Source organism: Dromiciops gliroides, chromosome 1 (assembly GCF_019393635.1).
Source record: "Dromiciops gliroides isolate mDroGli1 chromosome 1, mDroGli1.pri, whole genome shotgun sequence".
NCBI lineage: Eukaryota > Metazoa > Chordata > Mammalia > Microbiotheria > Microbiotheriidae > Dromiciops > Dromiciops gliroides.
This window is the reverse complement of record NC_057861.1, coordinates 517,963,430-517,980,688: the sequence shown is the minus strand read 5'-3', so window position 1 is coordinate 517,980,688 and position 17,259 is coordinate 517,963,430. Positions and strand designations below refer to the sequence as shown.

The following is a 17,259-nucleotide window of genomic DNA, read 5'->3' as shown; positions in this document are numbered from 1 at the left end:
TGGTCCCAATTAATGTGAATAATGAATTCCCTGAAGAGGTCACGTTATTTGAATTCACACTTCATATTTCTATTAGACTGGGGGGAAATGGTCATTTTTTACATAGTTATAACTTCAAATAGCACAAAAAATAGATGTGACCAATTCACAGGGCGCATTATTCATACTAATCTAGTCCTAGCTATATGCCCATATACCAGGGAAAGTAATTTTATATAAGTAAAACTTGTTTAATATTAACAAGACTATGAATGTCTGAAGCCATAAATGTATGCATCTTTATTGATTTTCTCTTTCATTTCTTTTTTTTTTAGATATCAATTCTTTTTGCAGGTGAAGCAAGATGTACTACAGGGGCGACTGCCCTGTCCCATCAACATTGCTGCTCAGCTGGGAGCTTATGCCCTCCAATGTAGGTGCTACTAGTTAATGTTATGATACATCTTTTTCTATTTCAGGGGTAATGGTATGAAGTAGTACCTCAAGTTGTTTTAATTTTTTTTTCATCTCATGATAATTTTGTTAATTTCTGTAAATTCCTTTAGTTTTTGAGCTCTGAGAAAAAAATTTAGTTTCATTTCTAACTCTTAGTATTATTTGAGCATATTTTTCTCCTTAATCTTTCCCACTGCTTCTTTTAGCTCATGATACCATTGTCATTTTATAAAACTCACCTGAGACCCTTTATATGAGATTGATGCTGCTAATTGAAAATGACTATTATCAGTTCAATAGACTAGAATTTAGAGTTCTAAGTTATTTTTACTAAAACAAAAATGAAATTTCTTCTAAAATATAATAATGCCTTATTTATTAGGCTTCATTCATTTATATGTTTTAAAACACCTACTATGTGTCTGGTACTATGCTAGGTATTAAAGATACAAATTAAAAATAAAACAGTCTGAGGGGCAGCTAGGTGGCGCAGTAGATAGAACACTGACCCTGGATTCAGGAGAACCTAAGTTCAAATCCAGCCTCAGACACTTGACACTTACTAGCTGTGTGACCCTGGGCAAGTCACTTAACCCCAACTGCCTCACTAAAAAAAAAAAAAAACAACAACAAATAAAAAAAAAAACACAATAAAGCAGTCTGTAGAGCACCAGCCCTGGAGTCAGGAGGACCTGAGTTCAAATGCGGCCTCAGACACTTGACACTTACTAGCTGTGTGACCATGGGTAAGTCACTTAACCCCAATTGCCTCACAATAAAAAATTAAAAATAATAAAGCAGTCTAGGCCCTTAGGGAACTTATTCTTTTTTGGGAAAACAACATGTACATAGAAAAATAAATATTATATCTATATCTGTCTAGTATATGTGAAAATGTATACTTCATTAACACATAAAAATCCATATATTTGATACATGGTACTTTCAGGATCTTGGGATTAGCAACTAGGGGAATCAGAATAGGTTTGCTATATATAGGAGGTGGCATTTAAATTAAGTTTTTAAAGAAGTTAAGAAAGCTAAGATTTTGAGGTGAAGAGGGAGTTTGTTTCCAACATAGGGGACAAACCTCAGCAAAGACACTGAAATAAGAAGTGGAATGTTATAGGTGGGAACAAAAGTAAGACCGTTTACAGTGTAAAAGGGGCATTAGGTAGAACAGTGGATAGAATGTAGTGCCTGCAGTTAGGAATATCTAAATTCAAATCTAAACACTTACTTTCTGTGTGACTTTGAGCAGGGGACAGACCTCTGCCTCATTTTCTTTATCTGTAAAATGGGGGTGTTAATAGCACCTACCCCCCAGGGTTGTTGTGAATGTCAAATGAAATAACAATTATAAAATTATAAACAGTTACAAAAGTACTTACTACAGTGTCTGGCACATAACAAATATTATAGGAATGTTAGGTATTGCTATTTTTCTTATGTAAAGAGCATGAAGGAGAGTAATGTGGATGGAAAGGTGAGCTGGAGCCAGATTGTGTTAAAGGGATTAAACTGCAATCAGGAAAAGCCACTGTAACAGCATGTACTAGGGTCCACCTTGATCACAGAGTTTATACTGTTACAAATGAGTAGTTTTCTGAAAGTTAAATATCTAAATGAAAATAAATACTTTAAACATTGAAACTTCACCATCTGAATTGTTTTAACTATTTTGAATAAACATTTTTCTAAGGTGTTTTATACATCTTCCTGCATCCTTGACTCACATATACAAAACATTTTAAATCATTTTAATAGTTTGGAGTTATAATTACAAACATTATTTAACATTTCCATGTATTCTAATATTTCTTCTCTTTCTTTGTAGCTAGCTCTCTTCCTCACCATTTCATCTTGGCATTGTTGTCTGCTGCCTTCTATCCTATTATCACCTCTAATTTCTCCTCCAGTTTGGGGTATTTTGGGGTTTTTTTTTTTTGGTTGCTTGCTGCTACTACTACTACTCTACTATTCTTTCTATTTTTATATATTATTGATTTTCTCCTCTTTAGGCTTCTCCTCTGCTTTATATTTGCATAAGTAAAGGTAGTCTTTTATAGCTGACTCTATATGCAGTGTAAATCTCTGGAAATTTGTCACTGATTATATACCTATTCACTTGTTTCTATAACTTGTGTTAATATTTGTGTTAGCCTGACCATTATCTTGGAAGAACAATGAACATAGTTTTTATTTGTGATATTCCACAACATTTTCAACAATTTTCAGTGCATGTATATGATTGACTCATCTAGAGTGGGAGTAGAACTAATTGGAAAAGGAGAGTAAAGTGAAAATTATTATTAAATAAGAATCAGGAAGAATTCATAGAATCAAAGGGTCATACATTTAAAGCTGATCAGGCCCTGCAGTGCTATCTAGTACAATCCTCAAATTTTACAGATGAGGACACTGAAGTTCACAAAAGACTTACTCAAGGTCATACCAGAAGTAAGGATTAGAGTTGAGATTACATACTTGTGAGCTCTGACTTCTAGTAACACCAAGAGTTAAGTGACTATGGTTCTTATTTTAAATTTTCCTCTTTATTCATCTCCACGGAGTTGTAAAAAGCACTGTTTTTAATCTTAGAGAATTATCATTCAGGATGATATTAGTGAATCAGGGTCATACATGTCCCATGTGATAATGTGTATTGTTAGCATATGCTAAGCAAGATTTTCAAAAACTTTTCCTAATATATTATCTCTAAATTTCAGTTGATTACTATTTCTCTACTGTATGGTAAAATACAGTCAAAGTTACATCATAAATGCAAACTTTGAGAAAGCAAGATTTTAACCCATGTTCATTCAATCAGGAATTTGGTCAGACTATGTGTGACACCTACCTCCAGCTCTTTGTTACTTGTAATTTTTTAGTCATTTTCAAATGAATTTTAAAACATAATAAAGCATTTGAAGGAAATAGCTAAACAGTCTGACAAAGAACATTTTTTGTGTATATTTCCACATTGGGGGAAGGGGTGGAAATGGAAAATGACTTTTTTCTCTATTTGTAGCTGAACTTGGAGACTATGACCCATATAAGCACACTCCAGGATATGTTTCTGAGTACCGATTTGTTCCAGATCAAAAGGAAGAACTTGAAGATGCTGTAGAACGAATACACAAAACTCTAATGTAAGAAATAATATGCAAATCATGCAAACAGCTTATAGAATAGGAAACCTTAGTATTTGTGAATGTGTGTATGCATAGCACTATGTCACTCATCTTTATTTTAAATTCCTAAAATTCCTTTATTTGCATTATTTGTTGCTTCTTTTCTTGGTATAAATGTTTACTACCTGTGTTATGATCATCCACATGTAAAGTGTTCTTTATATTTTTGAAATAGCAACAAAGCCAGAAATAAGACTGTGATTTCCATACTCTCTAAAGATCAGCAGAACAGGCGCTTTTGAGATGGTCCATGCTCTCCATTGATTGAAATTCTTAGGAAAGGTTTACAGTATTGAAGTTATAATTCAGCTATATTTGTTTTGGTTAAATCCTCTCTACAGGTTAACTTTGTTTATTGGGGAGGAACTATATTTACTAAAACATTCTTCTTAGGCATTATTCCCTTCTAAATTTAACTTCACTCATATCTATTAAAGTAAAAATACTTGTAGAATTTGTTAACAAAATGTTTCTTTAAAGGGTCAAGTTCTTTAATTGTTGTGAGAAGTATGATCAAGGTATTAAACTTGCAATCAGGAAAAGCCATTATAACAGCATGTCCTAGAGTCCTTCATCTTGATCACAGAGTCCATCATTTTTAGGTTTCCCCTGAAGAAGATGTTCAAAGAAAGCTTGTTAATACATTTTGCAAGGCAGAGAAGTTAGTGCATTTGAAAATGATTCTTTTGTTGTTGTTGTTTGTCAATACTCAGCATATTAATTTTCCATTTGCCAGCTATTAATTTTTGCTACATAATAATGATAACGAACAAACATAAGATACAACTTATCCCCATTTTCCTTTCTGTATTTTATACAGAAGATAAAATTATTCAATCATGAGATTACCATGTTGAAATTTAATGCTTCTTAAGATTTCTAAATGTGGCCATGTAAAAAAATCTATTTTTTATGGAGAGCAAAATTTTTGATTACTCAAACAAGTACCAAAAAATAAATCAACATAGAGGAAAGTAAAACTCTTTAACTATTTATATTTTTCTATGGTATTGATTTTTTTTTGTGGGGCAATGAGGGTTAAGTGACTTGCCCAGGGTCACACAGCTAGTAAGTATCAAGTGTCTGAGTCTAGATTTGAACTCAGGTCCTCCTGAATCCAGGGCCAGTGCTTTATCCACTACACCACCTAGCTGCCCCTTATATTTTTCTGTAAGCATTTCATATAGCCAGAGGTACACTTTGGTCCTTTTGAATAGTGTGCTTGAGAATTTCTCTATAAAGCTTTTATATCCACTAGAGTTGGGAATATGATTCATAAGAAGTCATACAGTGCATTTTCTTTTATGGGAGGGGTTCTTAACCTTTTTAACTCTATGGCAATCCGGGGAAGCCTATGGATGCTTTCTCAAAATAATGTTTTCAAAAACAAAACAAAACATAGAGGAAATGAATTGTATTGAAACAGTTACAAATTTTTTGTTCACAGATCACACAGTAACAACCCTTGCAGAAAACTTGGTAGATATATATACTAAAGAGAATATAAAGTCCAAGTTTGAGGTTTTGGCTAATTAAAATATATATTGGGATTTTTGTTTGTTTTTTATTGTACCTGTGATTTAATTGCTTTAGGGAAGGCCCAGTGAGTAAATTTCATCTACCAAATACCAACGCACAGCTGCTTTTACAGCTAGTTTTAGATGGTTGCTTGTCGCACTGAAAACTTAGGTGATTTGCACAGGGTCACAGTCAGTTTGTGTCAAGGATGGGACTTGAATCTAGACTCTTTCCTGAGTCTAAGGGCTAGTTCTCTATGGGCTATGCTGCACAGATTCTCTCTCTTTTTTTCCCCAGCAATTAACATTTATTTTATTTTCCAGTTACATGTAAGGGTAGTTTTAAACATTAATTTTCATAAGATTTAGAGTTCCAAATTTTTCTCCCTCCCTCCCTTTCCTCCCCCCTCAGCAAGATCGCAACCAGGTTATATATGGGGAGGGGACAGACAGAAGCAAATCCCTTTTGAAGAGTGATAGGATGAAAGAAGATGGATAATAGAATAAATATCATGGGGAAGGAAATAGGATGGAAGGGAAACAGTTAACAATAGTAATCATGAAAAAGAGAAAAGGGGGAAAAATTGTACAAAAAATATTTATAGCAACTCTTGGTGGAGGCTAAGAATTGAAAATCAAGGGAATGTCCATCAATTGAGGAATGATGGAAAAAGCTGTGCTATATGATTGTAGTGGAATGGTCTTGTGCTACAGGAAATGATAAACAGGATGATCCCCGAAAAACCTGGAAAGACTAATGAAGATCGATGTATAGTGAAGTGAGCAGAGCTGGGAGGACATTGTGCGTAGTGACAGCAGTATTATTCAATGAGCAATTATGAATGACTTAACTACTCTCAGCAGTGCAATGATCCAAGACAATTCCAAGGAACTAATGAGGAAACTTACTATGCACCCCTTTAGAAAGAACTGATAAAAATAACACTTGTGGATTGCTGCACAGATTCTCAAATAAATGGAACAAAATACATGAATAATTTTGAGCTTACATACACATGAAGATAATAATCTTAGAAGATTTAATATAGCAATATGATGAAATTACCCTTTGGTCAGAAAAGGAGGACTCAAAACTTTTTTGGGTTATATATTATTATGTGGTTTTTTTTGGTGAGGCAATTGGGGTTAAGTGACTTGCCCAGGGTCACACAGCTGGTAAGTGTCAAGTGTCTGAGGCCAGATTTGAACTCAGGTACTCCTGAATCCAGGGCCAGTGCTTTATCTACTGCACCACCTAGCCGCCCCTCTCATTGTTTTCTTAAGCAGAAGAAATCCTCATGAGGATTTCACTAGATGGTTTTTTTGTTTTTGGTTGTGTGTTGGTTGTTGGTTTGTTTTTTGTTTTTTTTGTCATTAACTATAACTATAACTTCATGGGATGTTAGCAGAAATTCTTGGTTTTATATCTGTCACCCCAGAACCTAGCATAATGCCTGCACATAGTAGGTGCTAAATTAGTTCTTGTTGATTGATTAGTGCTAGTTTGGTGTTAGAGAAAAAAAATGAGTTTAAACAATTTTGGAATAAAGCAAAATTATAAAGTTTACTTCAAAATAAAATCCAGTCTGGATGTAGGCAGAAGAGGTTACATTAAAACAATGTTTAGGGGGCAGCTAGGTGGCACAGTGGATAAAACACTGGCCCTGGATTCAGGAGTACCTGAGTTCAAATCCGGCCTCAGACACTTGACACTTACTAGCTGTGTGACCCTGGGCAAGTCACTTAACCCCCATTGCCCTGCAAAAAACAAAAACAAAAACAAAAAACAAAAAAAACCCCAATGTTTAATTAATGTTGGTTTTATGTAACTTCACACAGTTTTTACATTTTGGCATTCTTAGCTGAAGTTACAATCAAAGGGACCCCCCACCCAAATGTAAAATTGCATGTAACACATACTGGTGGTTTCTAATGCCACTGAAAATGAAAGAAGTAGAGATCAAATAATTATAAAGCTCGGGCAAGAGAAAATAATTTCTCTGAGTGAATTTTTAGGGTATCATCATCATTGTCATTACCAAAAAACATTTCTTCTCTAATTCAGCATGATGATATAAACTAGAAGAAGCAGAAATGTACTTGCTTGTTCATCACTTAGAATACTACATGTAGAATGGTCAGCCAAAGTTGTGCCACATATAACAAATCAGATCAGATAAAGCAATACTTATAATATTGTTTCTTGAAGGGAAAGGAAAGGTTCTTTAGGATTCAAAGCTTCCTAGAAGCCATTTTATAATTTATAATACACTTCAAACTGATAATAAATAGCTACACTCCCTGGGTTGTCAACTAGTATTTATTAAGCACCTACTGTATACCAGATACCATACTAAGCACTTGAGATACAAAGAAAGGTAAAGAGCCCCTGTTCTCTAATGGGAAAAAACAGGCAAGCAGCTATAAGCAAACAAGATATAGAAAGAAAAAATTGGGGATAATTTCAGAGGGAAGGCACTAAGGTTCAGGAGGATTGGGAAAGGCTTCTTGCACAAGGTAGGCTTTTAGCTAAGACTTGAAGGAAGCCAGAGAAGCCAGGGGATGGTAGATGAGGAGGAAAAGAATTCAAGGTATAGAGGACAGTCAGTAAAAAAAAACAAACACAAAAAACCACTTGGTGTAGGAAGGGAGAGATATTTTGTTAAGGGGCATTTAACTAGCGTAGTGAATATAGTACTGGGCATGGAGTCAGCAAGACCCTAGCTGAAATCTGATCTCAGATACTTACTAGCTGTGTGATCCTTCTCCTCTGTCAACGAACCTCAATTTGCTACTTACCTCATCTGTAAAATGGCGATAATAATAACACCTACCTCACAGGGTTGTTGTATTAAATAAGATAATATTTGTCACAGTGCCTGGCACATAGTAGGCATTATATAAATGTTAGTTGTTGTTATTATTATTACTAAAAGTCAGTGTTTCTGGATTTCAGGGTAGGTAGAAGGGAGGAAGGTGAAAAAAACGTGGAAAGTGAGGAAGGGGCCAGGTTATGAAGTACTTTAAAAGTCAAATAGAGGATTTTATTTTTGATCCTAGAGATAATAGGGAGGTGATAAGTAGAGTTTATCGAATAGGAGAGTGGGGTGAGGTAGGGCAGAATGGCAGTCGTGGTGATGTGAATAAATTTGCACTTTAGGAAAATCAGTTTGATAGCTGAGTGAAAATGGACTGGAGTGGGGAGAAACTTGAGGCAAGGATACCAGAGTCAGCTGACTATTGCAATACTCCAGGCATGAAGTTTACAGTGCCTGAACCAGAGTGGTTGCAGTGTCACAGGCAAGAAAAGGGTATGTGTGTGACATGTGACCAAGATAGAAAGGACAGGATTTGACAATGATTTGATATAGGTGGTGAGAGAGTTAAGAGTCAAGGATGACACCTAGGTTGCAAGTCTGAATGGCAAGGAGGATGGTGGAGCCCTCAACAACAATTAGGAAGATGGGAGGATTTGGGAGAGAAATAATGAGTTCAGATTTGGATATGTTAAGTTTTTATTGTTCATTTATTTTTCAGCCATATCTGACTTTTCATGACCTGATTTGGGGTTTTCTTGCCAAAGATACTGGAGTGGTTTGCCATTTCCTTCTCCAATTCAGTTTACAGATGAGGAACTGAGGCAAACAGGATTGTGATTTGCCTAGGGTCACACAGCTAATAAGTGTCTGAGGCCAGATTTGAACTCAGGAAGATAAATCTTTCTGACTCCAGAGCCAGCACTCTATCCATGGTACCACCTAGCTGCCCCATGTTAAGTGTAAGACATCCAATTTGAGATATCCAATGGGCAATTGGAAATAGGAGATTGGAAGTCAGGAAGGAGGTTAGGGCTAAATAAATAGTTCTGAGAATCATTTGTACAGAGATCATTGAGTCCATAGGAGATGATGAGATGACCAAGTGAAATATTACCCAGGACGGAGTCTTGGGCCCATGGTAAATGGACATGACATGAATGAAGATCTAGCAAAGAAGACTGAAAGAGTGATCAGATGGGCAGGAGGAGAACCAGAAAATCCATGTTATGAAAACCTAGAGAAAAAAAAGACTATCAAGGAAAAGTGGGTGATTAACAATGTCAGAGGCTATTGGGAACTCAAGGATAAGGATGAGAAAAGGTAATTAGATGTTGGCAGTTCAAAGATCATTAGTAACACTGGAGAAGACATTTGTAGATGAATGATGAAGTCAGAAGCCAGACTATAGAGTTTAAAAAGAGTGAGAGGAAAGACTATGTAGACACCAATTGTAGATAATTTTCTCAAAAAGTTTATATACCGGGGCAGCTAGGTAGCACAGTGGCTAGAGCACTGGCCCTGGAGTCAGGAGTACCTGAGTTCAAATCCAGCCTCAGACACTTAACACTTATTAGCTGTGTGACCCTGGGTAAGTCACTTAACCCCAATTGCCTCACTAAAAAACAAACAAACAAAAAGTTTATATACCAAAGGGAGGACATATATAGGGCAATAGATAATGGGGACAGTGAGGTGTGGTTTTTTTTAAGGATGGAGAAGAAATGGTTAAGTTGGAAGGCAGTTGGGAAGCATCCAGTAGAGAGGAATAGACTGATGAAAAATAAGAATAAGGTTAATACACTAGGCAGTTGGAAGATGGCATGGAATGGGATTATTTATGCCCATAGAAATGTTTGCCTTGGCAAAAGGAGGAGATGGTATTCAAAGTCATCTGAGTGACATGAGATACAGATAAAGAGAAGAGAGGGTTCTTGGGGGAATTTCCTCAATTGTTTAGTGAAACAGACAAAATTCTCAACTGAGAAGGGGGTGGGGCGGCATATGAGATTTGAGGAGGGATGAAAAAGTTGTCTCATTATGGAAACACTCTGTTGGCTTTTTCTCCTGACTAAAAATAATTTGGTCATTGATGTACAGAAGCCTGTGTGTGTGTATGTGTGTGTGTGTGTGTGTGTGTGTTGTATACATTCTTATTCCATATCAACTATGTTTATCTAGATATTGTGATTGATAAGCATTTATTTTCTCATACACACACGCGCACGCGCACGCGCGCGCACGCGCACGCGCGCGCACACACACACACACACACACACAGGGGGACTTGCCTCAAGATGGCAGAGTGAATAGAAGCAAAATAGCCCAGCTATCTCACAACTACTAAGGAAGGATAGGGGAAAAAAAAACAACAGACTGGATAATGATTAAGAAACCCAAGGAAAAAAAAATAGGTTAGTGCATTTTGTGAATCTACATCTATACAAAGACAGAGAAGCCTGCAAGCAGTAGGGAAGGGGTCAAGTCAGAAAAAATCCCCACAGGAGTGAAGCTCATTGCATTTTTCCAGTTCAGGGACCAAGGACAAAGCACAGAATCCTAGAGTCTGAAGCTGTGATCAAGGGAATGGAAACAGGAATCTGCTTCAGAGACTAACTGTGGATACACTATAGCTGTGATGTTATAACCTTGAATCAGGGCTGAGGAATTATCAAGGCTGAGACAGAGAAAGTAGTGATAAGGGTACATCCTGGATCAGACCAATCTGATGGAGACTTAATCTGATGGAGACTTAGATTGCCCTGACTAAGAATGCTGGCTGGAGCTGGTTCTGAGACAGATTGTGAACAAAGAAGTTCCCATCATTCCTGAAATAAGTGTTTAGATCCTGGTTTTGGCATGACATCCCAATTCAGATAGCAAGATTGGAAATATGAGTGAAAAAATGAAAACACCAATGATAAAAACTTGTTAAGGAGTCAAGGACTCTCATAACATAAAATCAGAAAGAAGATTTTTTAAGGAAAGCCTTAAGAAAAATGATAGGTTTTCCATAATCTCTATTAGAATTCCTTGAAGAAATAAAGTAAGAATTTAAAAATGATAATAAGCTAAAATAAGAACTCCTGAGAAAAGAATGGTAAAGGAAATGGTAGCTCGAGGAGAGGAAAGGAGAGGAGAAGAGAGGAGAGCAGAGCAGAGCAGAGCAGAGCAGAGCAGAGGAAGGAAAGAACTCTAGTTTAAATAATCGAAACAAGGATAAGCAGATGTATACAAAAGGTATAACATTTTACTGAAAGAATAGACTCCTTGAAAATCAGATTGGGCTAGACAAAGATCAGTGATTTCATGAGAACAAGAACTATTGGAACAAAATCAAAAGATTAGAAAAGTAGAAGAACATATAAGGCATTGCCTATCAAAAACAACTGACCTGGGAAAAGATCAAGGAGAAAACATAAAAGTTATTAGACTACCTGAAAACTTCAACTATACAAAAAAGCCCATGCAGCATATTTAAGAAATCATGAATTATTATAGCTACCTAGATATTTTAGAACCAGAGGGGAAAACAAATAGAAACCTCATGGAAAAAACAAAAACAAAAACAAAATTAAACACACAGCAAGATTATACCTTAAATCCAAAGTTTCCAGATTAAAGAAAATACTGCAAAAATTAAAGTTCAATTATCAAGGAATAACAATGTCACACAATAGAACTAAACAGCTACTAGTTTAAAGGAAAGAGAGCTTGAACTATGTTGCTCCAGAAGGGAAAAGAAAAGGCTTACAACCGAGAATAATTTACCAAACCAAATGGAGAATAATACTATTAGGGGAGAGGGGGAATGTACTTGTAACTATAGAGAGTATTTAAAAGCATTCCTGTTAGAGCACCAGAACTAAGTAGATATTTTTTTGAAGTGCAAACACAGGAGTCAAGAGAAACATTGAAAGGTAAATGCATTTGAGTAATTGGAATGGAATATACAATGATGAAATATTTACATTCTAAAAGGAGAAGGAATGTGTCCCCTCAGAACCAGTGATCTTAAGGGAAAAAAAAGGGAAGGAAAAAGGAATACATTAGGGAGAAAAGAGAGAGGAAAGGAGTAGAAGTGAGACTCTCATGTAACCTGCATTTTCAAAAAGAAAACTGTACAAACCTGGAAGAAAGGCTAAGAGGAACTGGTTATACACAAACTTCACTTTAAATTCCCTAAAAGAAGAAAAAAAGCTATTGCTGAGATCTGAGTGGCCCTAGCTTTCCCTGATTATCTTAGGGCATAAAAAGTCTCAGCCACATGGAGTCTGGCTTCTTCTCCTTCATGGATATCTGTTGACCTTACCATGCCAGTTACTGTGTCCTTCATACCCTGCCCTGATGACCAAACAGTTTTCCATATAAAGCTGACAAAGTCAGGGCACAGAGGGGATGAGGAAGATGATTGCCACTAGTATTCTTGCTGCATATTTTTCCTGTGTTAGGGCAAAGTAAACTTTCTTTTCTTAACTGTTCAAATAGTTAGAAATACTTCATTTTATTCCAACATCAGACCTAAACTGAGTGCTTTTATCAGAACTGACTCCAATAGACAAGAACAAGCAGTTCTCAAAGGAGAAAATCTGAGCTATCAACAAAATATCCAAATCACTAATAATGAGAGAAATGAAAGTTAAAACAACTCTGAGATTCCATCTCACAACTATTATATTGATAAAGAAGATCAAAGAAAAGACAGTTACTGGCAGGGCTTCGGGAAGACAAGTATACTGCTGCAGTATTGGCAAAGCTATCAATTGGTCTAGTCTCTCTGGAAAGCAATTTCAAACTATGCTTTTAAAAAGTCACTAAACTTTAAAAGTACATACCCTTCGCCCCAATCATACCAGTACTAGACAGTTACTCCAAAATGATCCCCCAAAAGAGGAAAATTATCCATATATGCAAAAATATTTATAGCAGCCCTTTTTGTTTGTAGCAAAGAACTAGAAGCAAGTAGAATGCCCATAAATTGAGGAATTGATAAACAAATTTTGGTATATGAATGTAATGGAATATTATTGTGCTATAATAAATTGAGAAAGGGACAATCACAGAAAACTGGTAAGATTTGTATGAACTAATGAAGTTTTATTAAGTGAACAAACCCAATGGAAAAACTTATACAGTAAAAGCAACATGGTAAATAAAAACAACTCTGAAAGATTTAAGAATTCTGTTCTACTAACAATAGCTCTAGACTAATGATATAGCATAATCTAAGACATAAAAAAAATTTTCTTTTCATATAACAGAATTAGAATGTCTTACTTTCCCCAGCAGTGTAGTAACTCATTAATATATTTTATTTCTTTGTAAAACATAGGGGTCTGGTACCTTCTGAGGCAGAAATAAAATACTTGGGAATTGCCAAATCCCTGGAAATGTATGGAGTTGACCTCCATCCTGTGTATGTGAGTATTACTTAACATTAAATATATTAAGCTGGTATTTTGTTGTTATTTAGTTGTGTCCAACTCTTTGTGACCTGACTTGGGGTTTCCTTGGCAAAGATATTGATGTGGTTTGTCACATACTCTATCTCATTTTACAGATGAGTAACTGAGACAAACAGGATTAAGTGACTTGCCCAGGGTCCCATAGCTAGTAAGTGTCTGAAGCCAGATTTGAACCCAGGAAGATGAGTCTTCCTAACTCCAGTCCTGGCACTGTGCCACCTAAGCTGCCCCTGATGTCTTATAAAAGTCACCAAATTTCCATATAAAAAGTTATAATCAGGCTAATTAGCAACTGCGGGGTACTTTTATGCCTCAATTTGTCAAATGCATAGCAAAACTTTGGAAAGAAAGATGCATTAAACCTATTCATTAGAAAGGGAAAATGAGGGGCAGCTAGATGACATAGTGAATAGAGCACTGGCCCTGGATTCAGGAGGACCTGAGTTCAAATCTGGCCTCAGACGCTTAACACTTACTAGCTGTGTGACCCTGGGCAAGTCACTTAACCCCAATTGCCTCACCAAAAAAAAAAAAAGAAAGAAAGAAAGAAAGAAAAAAGAAAGGGAAAATGAGTTTTGCATGAAAGTTTGTGATTATATTTCCATCCATAGTAGACAATTACTTGAGCATGAAGATATGCCATGGATAATAATTCTCAGGATCTGCTCAAAAGTGTCCAGAAGATATAACATTGATTATCATGGATTCTTTTGGGGAGAAAATATGAAGCTATTTCAAAAAATTGATTATGTGGTCCCATTCACAAAAATCACTTCATAGGAAATAAAAAACCAGGAAGATTAGGTAATTGTTTTATTTTTTTGTTGCTGGAAGGGTTCTGTAAATGTTACTGTGGTGTAATTGTTTTGTTTTGAGTAGACCCCATATGCAATGCTGTAATAATATGCATTTTTATGAAATATCTCCAGGATCAGAGCACACATAATCAGCAAGAAATTGGTGTAAAAAATTAATTTAAATTGAGGCACTTTATTCTCCAGCAATTATTTCTTTGATTGGATCTCATTGATTTGGGAGTTCCTCCAACAATGCAGATCAACCCATCCATGCCTAACCATTGCTTGGGATTTTTGTTCATGTTCTCCCCAAAATTCTCCACAGGGGGGTCTAACCAAATGTGCCGGAGACACATCAAGAGAGTTCCAGTGCAGTCATCTGGCATTCCTCACTCTTGCTGTATGAGCAGCCCATCTTCTCTTTCTGTCACATTATATTTTGATTTTTTTTTTTTTTGGTGAGGCAATTGGGGTTAAGTGACTTGCCCAGGGTCACACAGCTAGTAAGTATCAAATGTCTGAGGCCAGATTTGAACTCAGTTCTTCTTGAATCCAGGGCCAGTGCTCTATCCACTGTGCCACCTAGATGCCCCTGATATTTTTTTTACTTCCATTCTTTAAAGGTCCTCATGGGATATTTGTTGCAGTCTGTGTTAGCCAGCTCAGTGGCACAGTGGGTAGAGTCTGGGGCCTTGAATCATGAAGCTCTGAGTTTAATTCATGCCCCAGGAATGAACTGTCTGTATATACTATATAAGTGACAGCTGTTATTCACATCCACAACAAGCCTTTCCATTGTCTTCTGTGTGATCCTCACTTTACTTCTTCAGAGTTAGTGGTATTTAATTTCTTACTGCTATACAGCCATACCAATTAAATATTGGTAATTGAAAATATGGACCTTTGCTGGTATGAGGAGCTTGAGATCAATAAAAGTGCTTTCCAATTTTCCAAATCAATCCAGCCCTCTCTCTTCTTCCTTTGTCAATTGGATCCATATCATTATGTGTCTATTATCTGTACCTGTAGACTGCTGGACAAGACTATAGGTCTATATATATATATATAGCTCTGTATTCAGATGTTTGTTAAAATCTGGATGATAGACATTTATCATCTATTTGGTCTTTCCTGTGTGGATGGATAGCCAAACTCCTTTGAAGTGATTGCAGATCTCTTTCAGGAGGCTCTGCAGTCTTGGGACTTGATTCAGTCAATGCAACTTCATCCATAAACTAGAGTGTCTAGAGGACTTTACCCTGCACAGGATCTCCTGGAAGAGATCACAGTGGTGAATATTTTTGGTTGTTATACATCTCTATTTTATGCCTCATTGAACAGGATTATTTTGGTTGCTACGTCATCTAAAGGATCTTAATATATAGATGAGAGATACTTTGTGGTAAAAGAGACCATAAGGCAGAATTTTGTTCTACCAAGTTGATATTTTTCTTAGTAATCCACAAACATAATAAACATAATGGGTTCTTATATTCTCTTCATTTCTTTGTTAACTGTGAAAGGTAAAAATGTGGTTCTTTCTTAATTTTTTTTTCGAAAGCCTGCAAATTCCCTACTCATGTCTTTATTGAAGATGTCTTTAACTCATGTCTAGATGACCCTCAAAGATTTTGTATTAATGGGAGAATGGGGCATAGAGGTTGGTAGTTGCTGATGCATTCTCAGTTTTATCACCTTTTCTTTAGAAAAAGTAATATTGAAAATTTTTTCCACACCTTTTCTATCTTTGCATCTTTTCAGTAACTTATAATTCAATACCTTATGGCATAAATGCCATCAAAATTGTATAACCTTCAGCATAGTTTTTCTGTCTATGCTTGTAACAAAAGAGACTGGCCAATGAGACCCTATTCCTTAGGAACATATGCTTACTTCAATCCTCCACATGGAAGCTGGAGGCTGAGAAAGCCTGTTTCCAGGCATGCATAATGGAAAGTATTTTGTGACCGTTATCTATTCTCTTATCACATGATAAAGAAAAGCCTTTTGGTTGGCTACAAGAACCAAGAGTCAATACAAAAGGAAACTTGTTCTTTTTCCTTCTTGTTGGCTGCAAGGTTATAAAAATAACTATCCTGGGGTTGGGGGAGAGGGGGGGAGAGTGGTGCTGGGGGAGAGAGTTATTTTTTCCTCTGTTCTTGATTCTCAGTAAATATTGCATTTGAAAATACTATTGTAGGTGCAGCTAGATGGTGCAGTGGTTAAAGCTCTGGCCCTGGATTGAGGAGTACCTGAGTTCAAATCCAGCCTCAGACACTTGACACTTACTAGCTGTGTAACCCTGGGGAAGTCACTTAATCCCCATTGCCCCACAAAAAAAAATGAAAATACTATTGTGACTTTAAAAACTTCAAGAGACATAATTTCTGGATAATTAATCATTTATTAATAGTGCTAGCATATTACTATAAAATGGGTCAGTGACACTCTCAAATGCCAGAGACATAAATCATAGTAGTGGGCTCACAGTTTATAATATGTCCTTGGAAGAATAGGTGTTCCCCAAGGTGGAAATCAACTCTGATTGGCTAACAATTAATGTGACGGAATGAATATTACATTGAGAGGTGGGTTTATTCTAATGAGGAGCTGAGGGGGGGTGGAATGTAACTTGAATATGTTAATTACTTCTAAGTTGCCCAGCCTTGGACAAACTACCCAAAGAATTTATCCCCACCCTTATCTGTGTCCAGCACAAGGCTTCCCCACTTTAGAGTAAATTCCTTGTAAGTAGAATGGGGTCTGAACAGGATTGAGGACAAAGTTAATTCATGCTCATTATCAGCAATGTCCTTCAGAGACTGAACAACTTTACAGGCTTCTAAAAAAATCCTGGTCCTAGTTCAATAATTGATTATTACTATGAGGGAAAATAATCATTTCTATCACTAATTAATGATTGCTTACCAGTGGTATCAAGGTGAAATCAACTGGTTAAATTATATTAGAGTATTCATCACTGGTGATTGATATTGGGGAGAACACAGTGGAATATGAGCTCAAGCCAATAGCAT

General features: G+C 36.2%; 1 protein-coding gene across 1 annotated transcript in view; it reads left to right on the top strand.

Annotated features, from left to right (window-relative positions):
* The window catches only part of EPB41L4A (erythrocyte membrane protein band 4.1 like 4A), a 195,580-nt gene that overhangs the window by 88,171 nt on the left and 90,150 nt on the right, over positions 1-17,259 (top strand). Inside the window, 3 exon segments of the mRNA XM_043975760.1 lie at positions 315-412; positions 3,467-3,587; positions 13,295-13,382. Coding sequence (XP_043831695.1) covers positions 315-412; positions 3,467-3,587; positions 13,295-13,382 — 307 coding nt within the window.